This window comes from Solenopsis invicta, chromosome 4 (assembly GCF_016802725.1).
Source record: "Solenopsis invicta isolate M01_SB chromosome 4, UNIL_Sinv_3.0, whole genome shotgun sequence".
Classification (NCBI taxonomy): domain Eukaryota; kingdom Metazoa; phylum Arthropoda; class Insecta; order Hymenoptera; family Formicidae; genus Solenopsis; species Solenopsis invicta.
The window spans coordinates 1180079-1192819 of record NC_052667.1 but is presented as its reverse complement, the minus strand read 5'-3'; the positions used below and the strand labels follow the sequence as shown (position 1 = coordinate 1192819).

At 36.2% G+C, this 12741-nt stretch overlaps 1 protein-coding gene across 5 annotated transcripts in view; it reads left to right on the top strand.

Moving 5' to 3' along the window:
• The window catches only part of LOC105195757 (hepatocyte nuclear factor 4-gamma), a 34811-nt gene that overhangs the window by 7464 nt on the left and 14606 nt on the right, over positions 1-12741 (top strand). The window contains exon 1 of one of the 5 annotated variants that reach the window (XM_011161327.3): positions 2603-3437. The exons of 3 other annotated variants lie outside the window; for them this stretch is intronic. In XM_011161327.3, coding sequence (XP_011159629.1) covers positions 3353-3437 — 85 coding nt within the window. In that variant the 5' untranslated portion in view covers positions 2603-3352. Of the gene's footprint in view, positions 1-2602; positions 3438-4046; positions 7489-12741 lie in introns of those variants that run through there. One more of the 5 variants, XM_011161329.3, reaches the window with a different exon arrangement.

Below are 12741 nucleotides of genomic sequence, written 5' to 3'. Positions count from 1 at the left end.
ATATAACTTTCAAAAAATTCATTGAAAATTATTTTGTTTAATTAGAAGTAATTACAATGACTTATTTTTTTGTTAAACTGCACAAAATATTTCATATTTGCTCACTACTTTATAGAATATTTTTCAATGAAAAACATGTCAAAAAATCTTGAGCCATTTTTGACGAATGACGCTGCGTAATTAGTAGGCATAAGATATATGTGTATTTATTGCTCTTTAATTTTTTTAATAAATACGCTTTAAAAAAAATAAAATTCTTATGCAACTAGCTAATCGTTTTTTTAACACAAGGCTTAAAGCATCTATTTTTATCTGTGATGGTCATAATCATTTATAATCTTGTTTAGCTGCTAAACATAGTGCATTAACTATTAAATGTGACGTTATCCATTTTGTTAATAGCATCTATTATTTATTGCTATTCATGAATTTCACGATATATAGCAAGATAATAGATTTGGTGACGTTTTGCTGGTAATTAAGTTTTATCTGTTTTCTATTATTTCATATAATAAATACATATGTATATATGTGTGTGTGTGTGTGTATATATATATAGTGTGTGTGTGTGTGTGTGTGTGTATATATATATATATATATATATATATATATATTTATATCACTGCAGTTTTACAATACATTTATAATTTTTCACAATCTATTGAGTGGAATCAGCCATCTTTAATCACATAATCGATCGATGATAGATTTGCATACGAGCATAGCACATACTCGACACGTGCTAGCTCCTTATTCTAAGGAAAGCGCTTTAATGTCCTTCGCGCGTCACCGTATCGCTCAAAAAACAAATATGCAAAACTCTGTGACACTACTAGATACATAAAATCGTTGGGTTACACACACGGTGTCTCGTAATTGTCGACGGATGTTTTAACGACAGTTTTCTCTATTATTTTGAGTTTATTTTCCTTCAGTAAAGATAACGAGGTGGCTCGTTATCTGTCGCGATATCTGTATTTTTATCATTCTTGGATTTTCCTTAGTTAGAAATCTAAAATGAGAGCTCTTCCTTAGAAAATGTATAAAAGTTTAGAAAATCAGAGAATTTTTTGCGCGCGGCAACATAAAAAAATTGAATGATTGAAAACGTATAAAAATACTTCTCTTGGATACATCATGTTGTACTTATTCAACACTTTGCGTATGCAACGGTGAAAAAAAAGGTTCCGCGAAGGTTAAAGAGACCTATTGACCTCTTGCAGCTTCTAAGAATAGATACTATATATGCGGATATTATATATGCAGTGTTACGCCTAACGCTGACCATTATACCTGATGTTATTTTCGCTTAATAGGAAGCGCATCGCGATTTGCGGTCTCGAACACGTTTGTCGCGAGAACATGAGCGCATGACGTCAGCCTGTTTAGAAAAGTGCAAGCGAGGGATAATCCGTAGGACGTGATAAATTGTCACAAAAGTTAGAATTTACATGTAACATGACGTCACCATTATTTTCTTCCACGATCTGCTATCAATCGCAATTTTAATTGGCGCAACCTGAGGCGTAGAATGCAATGTTAAGATAGGTCAACCCGATATTACAAACTCTCACTTACACGAGAAGCTGCTCCTAGATGTAATGCCCCCAATACAGCTGAACATGACTCATTGATATCATCTTTACAATTATTATGTGCGACATATTTGTGTGACAATTAAAACGTGCAGCTGTCACAAAAAGGAAGGGTAAGAAATATTAATAATCCCGTACAAACATTTAACGAGGAAAATATGTTAGATCTCTTTGAAATGATCATGGTTAAATAAGATTTCATTCGGCTAATAAGTGTTTTGCGAATCTATCGGGGGGAGGGGGGAGTGAAGAAGGAGGGAAGGGGAGACACAGAAGAAATTGATAAAACGATATCTCTTGCTTCAGAGAAACACTTATAAAACTTGCAAAAACCACTAAAGAGACATTGAATAATGAAATATTGTATTGTCGCAAATGGGAAACTGGTATGACAGGTGTACCGTGACAAAAAATCATGACGAGTACTTACTTCGTCGACCTGGTTGCAGCAGACGCCATTCTATCGTACACTGATTGCCATGTTTTTCTCGCATGATCATCATTTACATAATCTTGTGAGCCGTCGTTGTATGGAATTGATACGCGTCGTTGTTGCTTTTTACAGTATTTGACATTACATACGATAATAAGATGCACTGCAGATACCGAAAATCAGCGTGTCCTTCAGCACGCATTGATTACATGTTACAAAGCTTTTTCTTTAGTAATTCGTTACGTTCCGTTTACTTTGAAAGAAATCAAAGGATTACATTGCTTTTTATATTGCAAATATCGAAAACTCATTTCTTTTCAGCTCGAATAAGTTATATTTCTGTGGTTTCTTAAATTTTTAAATTGAATTATTTTAAAAAATACAAGAAATTATGCAAGTATTTTTATGTACTAATAGAATTTCTAATATAATATAATATATTTTTATTTACTTCTTTGAACAATATGTCGTTTTCCTTTAGCTTTTTTAAGGTTATTTTTTATGCTAACAAATTACTTGTTACAAGTTTTTATTTTATTAAAATTTATTTTATTAAAATAATGCTTAAAGAAGCTTTAAGATATGCTGCACTACTAAAAATAATCGGTATCAGTTGACTTGTGCATTTAGACACTTTGCATTTCAAATAAGGGTCAAAAATACAGTTATATATTTTACTAAAAACTTGAAACGTATCTAATCGTAAAGATAAATTTATTCTAAAAAAAAAAAAGTAAATTCTTTTCAGATGTTTGCCCATCTCCATTTCTAACATTGGCGTTATTTGCCTTCTTTGTGAGAACCAATCGTCGTTTCCTCCCTCCCTTTTTTCTCCAACTATTTTGTGGGAAAACATTCCGAACTTGGTGCATCGTGTGTGCATCAGTGTAACGACGAGTAGGACAAGATTAGATTATCAGTTCCGAGTCAGTTTCTCCCCTCCCGTCCCATCCGCTCCTTCTTTCCCACTGCGAGCACCGTCTCTACCCCAGCGATCTCTCAAAACGAAAAATTCTATCTCGCACTTTAGTGCGTTCGTCGAGATCAAACCGTCGTCGGTCGTGTACAGCTCCTCCGTGACTTCGCGTAAGTCTTGGCGGAGTTACACTCTTCTCGATACCGAACGACGGCGCCGGGTCATGTCAACGACTAGGGGCTAGGATCCGCGTGACGACAGTGCATTACACATCGTATATCGTACTGTTTACGAAACGCTGGTACTGCTAATGCTCACGCATTCGACGTTTCGTCTACAATTCAAGAGTGGTCTCGTTAGTCCGCAACGATTGCTACTGCAAAACGTAGGAGAGAAGAGCGTTCCACGATGAAGCTCGACGATGAAGCTTTTCCCTTCGACATAATCGGTCAATCTGATCTCGATTTCAGTGCCTGTGAATATCTCGGGAGCTGTGAGTACCTTCGTGTTTATATAATAATAAAAAAAACGTGAATAAATTGTATTAAATAGAAAACTTGGACCGATATGTGAAACACACACGAAAAAGCCTTAACGGTCATAGCTAGATCTCAGTGCTGATATTTATTGAATGATTTTGTGTATCTTTTCAAGTTCACGAGACTACGCGCTGAATAATCTTTCAGTCTTAAAACACAGTTTTGAATTGAAGAAGAAATAGTAATATTGTTATTGTTAATTTAATAATAACTGATGATAACAAGCATCCAAATGTGACAACTCTTTCCTCCTCTAAAAAAATGTGATTTTTTTGAGAGGCGATATCATCTGATCTTAAGATTGCGTTCAATGATGTCTTGGCATTATTTTGAAAGAATATTAATAACGCGTATGCTATGGTATATTATTGCATAAGTATATTATGTAAATAGAATACATGATATAAGTAACAGAAATTAAGTAGCAAAATGTCGCAGAAAAGAAATGACAGATGGAGAATATTTGCATTAGCGTCATAAGTTAATTTATAGGAAGTCAGTGTCTTCTTTTATTTGGAAAATGATTTTATATCTCTTTATGTAAATATTTAAATAATTTTTTTAATCTGTTATCACTACAATGATACTCATACGGTATCAAATAGAGATTATGAATATCTCGCTTTTTTAATTGTCATATCACATAATTTACAACGGTTTTATTGACGATTATAAATAAAATCCCAAAATCCAGGAATCTAAGATTGTTGAATTGAAGAAAGAAAAATAAAGTCAAATATATAAATATATAAAAAAGCAGATAATGAGTATTTAGTAGAAAATGTATTGCAAATGGATATATAATATATTGAGAATTTAAGATTTGCAATTTAATTTCTTTGGGGAGGGGAATTCTATTGGATGATTTGCATTGACGTAAGCAACTTTTTCTTATACAAAACTATAATTCAAAAAATCATTGTGCTGACATATCAAAAATTTTTATTCGTTAAAAATTTGGTCTCTTTTTCTCATCATTGGTGAAAAAAGTAACGAATGTTCTAATCTAATTAATAATCACACCTTGACTGTTATTTCAGCCGTGGCGCATGCCACTGCAGAAATGACATCGGCAATTGCCGCAGTTTGACACACGTATCGAATCTTATTGAGAAGATCTTATTCATCATATCTTATTTACATAGTGAGCGAGGCCAAAAATTTGTTTCATATAACTATACACACAGACGAGTTATCTCACATGTAAACTATCGTTTACATTAACCCTATCATTAACCCTATCATTAATCCTGTTAAATTGCGATTACGTTATCATTTAAGTGATGTATATTATTAGATTTCTCGGATATGTTGCTTTTTTAAAATATATATTGCGTTTCATCAGGATCGTTTCGAAAGGAATAACATACTCGTACTTTTGAAAAATCCTCGTTTTTTTCTTTTAACGTCTATGCAACTTGAACGTGTATATAAAAGCTGATGAGTGTTCTTCAACAATAATTTCGATGAAATCAATTTCGAATGGATAGGTGCTTATCTAATAGATATGAGATCGTTAAAAGAGCGCGGGATGTAAGCTCGTCGATTATATCATCGCGAAGTGTTGTCGCATTCACCGCGTTATCGCGCAATTAATGCCCGAGGAATCAGTCGTATACAACACGCGTGACACGATACGAAAATCTAAAAATACACAAGGCAGACATCCAAAGATACTTCACGGCTCCACTACGCCGGTATTTCTGTTTTCTCGATACCCCGCCGGCCCGTTCGCGAAATTATCGCGGTCGTCGCTCGCCACCCCCGCAGCTTTTTTGCGAACACAATGCGACACACCACCACCGGTGATACCAAACGCATATACAGCGAGCGCTAATAAGCATACGCCCGCATGCAGGGGGGAGAAAGAGAAGGAGTGCGAACGTGAAGAAAACGAAGGCATGAATCACACTTTCATTCGCTGTCTCATTGTCCGTCGGTGCGGGAACAGGAGCTTTCTGTATTGTGCTTTATCGCAGGGAAACTGACTCACTTTGCTTCTTTCTCTCTCTTCCTGCCCGTCTGTTTCTCTTTCTCTTCGCGTATACGTCCACCCAGCAGCAGCTTTGTTACACACGTCTCGTCATTCTCCGCGGCCTATGTTTGCGCGAAAAGCCCGAGCAATCTCAGCAGTCTCTTTGTCACAGCTGTCTGGTAGCAGATAGCGAGTCCGGCCGTGCCGATGCATCGGCACGGAGGAAAAATACAGCGGCAACGTGTCTTGCTGCATCCGCAGTCCGCACGGGAAAATCATCGGAAGAAGTCGATCGTTGAACGGATGCACTCGCGTCTAAAGAATCTTTTTTTCTTCCCACGAGTAGCGATTTTATTTTAAGAGTATGCGTTTATTAATTTTCTATTTTAATTAATATTTTGGAGTAAATTCCAGAAAAAAAAGGAAGTGTCGAAGAATTCCGTTGAAAAAGGTGACTTCTTTATTCTAAAACCTCTACGTTTAAATTTCCTCGAGAGCTTTTTATCGCTATTATAGGTGATTGTTGTTAGTAAGCTACTCTTCCTCCTTCTTAAGGAATGACTCTTGGAACAGGAACACAAATTTGTACAACGCATAAAAGATTCCTTTATTTCTCTTTTTAGGATAGAAATGAAGGACTCCGATCGATTCATTCTCTTATGCAAAAAGTCCATGTTCGAGTTGCTTTTTATATATAAAATGCGTAGTAAGACCGCTGGACCAATAAACATCTTATGTAAATCAATACGGCGACTTTATGCTGTGGGTCCTATGCTATGCTTAATGCTATGCATATGCTATGCTATGCATTTTGTACATGTCTGTTCAGGCCTTTGAAAAACGCGCGATATGTATAGTACGATCTATGAATGAGATAAACGTGTGCATGCGCCAGAGGCAATGTATTTTCGACAACGTTAGTCCCACTTTCTGTATTTTTAGGCCAACGCTTACGTAGGCTCTTGCGCAAAAAAGAACGATGCAATTTGTACGCATGTGATCTCAGACCTCGGTCGATCCCTAGGACGTAGTGGCGTAATGTCATCCGACTATCCGAGCCACCTGGCTCCTGGCTCCGTGGTGAATCGTCATAAATAAATGACAGTATAACGAAGGCCTTTTTTGTTTTTGTTGTGACAAGGAACTTTTCGATTTGCATTTTGCATTCGCTCTGTAACTTCGCTGGAACCGGTTTTTTCCTTACAACTCTGATATTGCCAATTCCTAATCAGATAAACGATTATCAATATCATGTTGTTCTTCTGAGCTTATCGATATATATTTTACAATTGTTGAATTTATCTAAATACATTATATCTTTGAGCGCAACTTGGATCGTTGAGATACAACGAGAACCGAAGTGCATTTTACGTTTTTGAAAGTTTTTCCAAAAATTAACACAGAGTTGCTTGCCCCCTCGGACTCATTAGACGATAGATTTTATACGGCCTCCTAGGATCGTTTAAATCCGAAAGATACGTAGATTCGTGATGCGCACGATCGCGTTAATGCTCACGTCCGCGGGCCCTGATCTCCCACCATCGCAAAACCGCAGCAAAGCACGACGGCAAAACGTGCGTTCGTTTACAGCTGTTTGCCAGTCGTCACCGGACCGTCGCCGTGGTGTCTGGCGAAGGTCATTAACGCTGTCGTGATTATCGTCGTCGTTCGCCGCCGCTCGCATTCCCGCTCGTCATTGTGTAATTTTTTTCGGCACCGCATTTAAATTGTCTAGCAATTCGAGATGGCTGGAACGACGAAAGATTCCCGTTATCTCGCGTGAAATACGCATCTCGCGACAGAGGAAAGAGTTAAAAGGCATAGGAGAGAGAGAGAGAGAGAGAAAGAGAAAAAAGGAGTGATCTCACGACAACGGAAGCTGCGGATTGATCTTTCAATTGAATCGCGAACGGGTAGCCGGGTAAAACAGTAAATACATTATCAGCGATAGTGAGAGAGTGATCCATCGAAGGAGACCGGCACGAAGATCAACCGGTTGAAAAAGAGAGTCCTCAAGATGGGCCTGGCAGGTGCGCTTCTATTCCTTTACGTTCTCTTTCCCGTGTATTGCATACGTCATACTATCGCATCACATATTCCCGTTGTTATAGCGAGTGGAGGACTGTAAGGGGATAAGTATCATTTTCCAATTGCGACAATGTTGAGATTCTTTATCAACTCTGTTACGCGTCACTTTCGTTGTATTTCAATAACCGACCTTTCATGAACGTTTGTCGATTGTATTTTTCCTTTTCCTATCTTCTACTGAAAACTGTTTTACTGAAAATAAGACTAATGAGAGTTTCATTAATCAATAAAATTTAAATTTGAACAATATATCATTTAAAATGTTAAGTTTAACATATAGAGCCTCTTTTGTAATTCTCCACTCTGCTATTATCATCGCGAAGCCATTTATCGTCTTGTGATTATGTAACAAAATATTTTAATGAAAAAAACAAAATTTATAAGATGATTCAGAATAATTTAAAAAGCCGTATCAAAATTTATTTAACAATAATGAAAATATTTTATTGTGCTAATACAACAATTTAGATGGTGGATCGAGTGAGTCAACTGTTAGAATTCGTCATAGATAGCCGACTGGCCATGTTATTGATATTACTCATATTATATGCGAAAAGTCATCGCGCAACACTTATCATATCGATGGACGTGCATTAACTAATACTAAACCAAATGTTTCTATTTTAACGAATAGAAGAAAATTCCATTTTATTTGTTAACTTACCACTTTATAAAATCAACATTCGTATTATTTTCGAAATAATGCGCATTAATTAACTTTTTTCTTCGTGCAGAAATGAAAATCAATAGTTACGTTATTCGAAATAAAATAAAAAGAATTGAAAAAATGTGATTATTAAGAAATACAAAAGTTAGATTTAATTGACTAGATTTTCAAATCGAATAGTTGAGCGTAACTAAACTCGTTCCTCTAAAAAGTAAACAATTATATTTATACATTGAAAATCTAACCGCATTCCACGTTTTTAAAATATATTACTTTAACGAAATTAAACTTCTCAGACACTTTTAAGGCTGGACCACTCTATCTACCGGACTCTCCAATTCCGGTTGTTTATTCGGCGTTACGTAAAAAAATATCTCCGCGATACGTAGCACGTTTGAAAACTTTCCGGCGACGATTAGAAGCGCCAACAGCGATCATCCTGAAGGAAGTTTTGCGCGCGTGACGGCCGCTGGCTTGCGTTCGATCTAATTGTGCCATGACCTAAACGTGACTTGCGTTTTCGCGTGACATTCCGCATCCGTGTGTGGCTGCGCACTGCGCGTTAAGGTTCGGTTGCATCGACAGTCTCTGGATTAATTAAGCCTGCCTCGAGGAGTGACTCGCCGTTTCATTTTAGAATATATTGCTTGACATCGGCAGAGAACAATAATTCAAATAGTTTTACGTCTGATAGTAGATGACAGAGAGGCACAGCGAGCTCACTACTATTTCGCTTTCGACATTTATGTTGTAAGTCGTATTGCAGAGGCGACGAGCAAAATAATAGAATGAAATAAAATATCCAAGTTTTCGACATATAATAGATATAGATGACGAAAACAGTTAACATTACGTAATATAAACTGATTTTATATAAATATCATGTATCTTTTTTTTTTAAACAGAAATTGTTTCAACATGTCGATGCATTAGCAAATCTGTGTGAATGTAAATTAAAATTATATGTATTTTTTTTTATTTTTTTAAGCGGGATTTATTTGGAAAGTCATCCAAGGCTTCTGTCAAAACAAAAAAAGAAAAAAGTTCCCTTTCCTTTTCCTGTTTATCTTTTTGATAAAAATTTGCTCCGAGAAACATTGCGATAATTTTTTAGACTGTATATTCGGAGATACTGTTCACTTTAAACGCACTTTTTATGCGCAATACGTCTTTTATCTGAAGAAATGTAAAACTATTTGACTTTTAAACGCAAAAAAATCAGGAGGCAGCTAAAGCAAACAGATCTTAAGTCTCGGTTTACTGACAGCATTTCTTCGGATGGACAACGTCGCAATTAAAAATCTTTGCGATACGCGAGAGAGAAAGAGAAAGAGAGAAACCCCTTATCATTCCAGTTGACACGTCGTCGTGTTATCGTCAACAACGTCGTACTGTGAATATACCGTGTACAGACAGTGGCGTATCTGCGTTTTGGTACCCCAACTCTTAATTTTTAAGGGTAATTGAAAAATTGTTTGGGGGACAACTGGACACGTCTTCGAAAAAAAACATTTAAAAACGCTCAAAGAAGATCAGGAACTTAGAAATACTATTAATCTTCTCTTATTTTGCTTTCCTAAATAAAATTAGCGTTTAAATAAAATTTATAAAATTAAATCATCTATCTTTTCTTCTTAATAGTCTCACAAAATTAATAATTATTGTCTGTAAATGATATTAAAGTAATGCGTTTTTCTTTAACAGAAAAAATAAATATTTTACATTAAATGTAATATAAGTGTCTTTGAAAACGTCAAACTACAGTTTAAAAATTCTAATAAAATTGAATTCAGGTGGGAGGCATTAAATTTTAATCTTGGGGTTTTGACGTTTTTAGAACGTTCTTGATCGTGTGCCATTGTATGTACGCGCTCTACATATTGCGAGTGGCGCCGGATCGTGGCATGCGTGTACGATTGACGCACACAATATAACATATATACGAGTATATACATGATAGTAAGAATTCATACAATTATAAAAAATGAGAAAAACACGGTCGGAGTATTTAACAATCAAAACAAAAATCTAAAACTGACAGATTGGGTAGTTACTATAGGGATTTTTTAATTAAATTAAGTTAAAATTAATTTATAAAATTTAGTTACGTTAAAAATTACACGAACAAAAAATTAACTAGTTAGAAGTTATGTTAAGGTTAAATTAACTTAAGTTAAATTAAAAATTAATTTTGAAAAGCATATTCATATTAAATTAAAAATTCACAAGTTTTTAAAGTTAGATTATTTAAAATAATTATCATATGGATCTTTAAATAAATTTAATATTTACAAATTAAATTTATATGAACTAACAAAAACGCATTGTTTTTTATGTGGAAATTTTTTCTTTTACTTACACAAATTTGTAACTTAGAAAAAATGATAAATTAAGGTTTATGTGTCTCAAAAAGAACTACTTAAAGTTAAAAATTAAATAATTAAAAATTAATTAAGTTAAGCTAAAAGTTATTAACTTTTTAACTTTATTTTACTTTTTAATTAGTTATTACCCAACCCTGAAAATTGATACCTACTGATACTGTAATTTACTTGACATCGTGTACGACTGATACGCGTAATTTTTTTATATTAATTTTTAATATTTAATAGAATATGATTTTGCGTGAAATTTAAAATTTAAAATTTATTGAGAGATGTCACGGAATCTTATCGCGCGTTCTTACACCTGGTTTTCCTTGAATGTTTCTGATGCGTAATCAAAATCGGATATTAACGGAAATGCCCAATGATAAATTTGTCTGATTAAGATTAAAGATTACAAAAGATAGCGAATTGAGTTGTAATGGCTGAAAACGCATGTATGATAGGTCCCACAAGTCGCGAAGGCTGGGAATCCTTAATAAGACGCTCACACGACCGGACTTAACAATGTTTGTTTATTCCGAGTTTGCATAACAGATAATCACGCTACAGAATGTCCTTATGCTTATTTTAATAACTGATCATTATATGAATTATTAATAGGATTACATTGGGTAATAAGAAAGTGCGTTGTAAATAAGGTCTTTTTTGTTAAACGGAAGATTTAAATTAAAACGATGACGTACGCCCCGTTTTTACGAATGCGCAGATATTCCGAACCGTGTTGGTCGTTTGATAATTGCCTCTCTAAGCTTCTTAACTGTGAAACTATGTAAATCTAGCTGACGTTATTAACGGTATAGCGCGTGACATTTGCGATTCAAAAACATTGCAAATTTTTTTGGCAGATAATTTAAAATGATGTATTACGCGCAGTATTAGACACGAAGCCGTATCGGAATTCGAAACGAAGATTAATCGATTTGTACCGAAAGCCGCGTCAGAGATGTCTCAGAAATGTAATCGGTGACAATAAAACAGGAAACAGTAGCAAGATGACGGTACAAATGTACGATGGATATTATGTTTCCTGTTTGATGTTTCGAATCGCCGCTGGTCGATTCACAGTGGTGTGTGCGGTCAACAGGAAGGCGCGTTTTAAGGTTGGCCCCGCCGAAGTAATTACGTCTTTTCTTTTCTTTTCTTCCGTCGTGTCCTCCCTTACCGCTGTTTGACTATGCTAATATTGCGCTAACAGCCTAGGTAAACTAGGCAATATATTTGTGTGCGTCGCTGTGAAAACTTACTAAAGTAAAAAAGAAAAGACCGCTTCGGCTCGGCGGCTAAGAGTCGCGCCGTCGGACAGCTTCAAGCATTACTCCGCCGACGGGGCATGCATAAATAATTAATAGCCTGCAAATTGATTCGCAGTGTCACTATGACGAGCATGTAACGCGCGCGCGGGCTCGATGCCACGAGGCTGCGCGGGTAGAAAGATGAGGAAGAAGGTAGAACGGCGCAGCGCCGATTATCTCCTTCTCCCATGTAATCCGTATTAAGTTGGAATCCATTAATTTTCTCGCGGTCGGGACGGAGAGGCGTTACGTAACATAATGGAACAGGCACGCGACGCGGCTACCGCGTGTCGCAATCGTGTCGCTGCATTAACTTAAGTAGATATCAATTGGACACCTGAAGGCGGAGAGACTGTGGAGAGACAGTTCTCCGCGTCGGCAAGAGAAAAGAGAGAAGAGCGGAGAAATTACGATTTCGCGTTACGCGTTACGTGCGCGAGGCGCATATTGAAATGGCAAGAGTTAGAGGATACTTTTATCGTGAACTTCTTAATGATCTTTTGCGTCAAGATAAAGCGAAGAGACATCGCAGGGATTAGCGGACCTCGTCTCGAGAAGAAACCGGCGTTACGATAGCGCTCGGTAAGCGTAGTTTAGGGAAAGTGAGATGCACGAAAGTGAAAGCATCCGGCGCAGGTATCAAGTGAGAGAGAAAAAGAGCAAGAAGAGGACTAATTACGTTATCGCGATCATTGCGTTTCGAGAGGGAGGACTTGGTGTCTAGAAAGCGATGCGTGTTCTCTGATTTTTTTTTTTTTTTTTCAAAGGAATTTTCTTGTTAACGACATAGCCGGAAGAGAAGCTGAAAAAGGTTTGCGCTCGCCACCTGCAAACTTCGTTCTGCGAGGC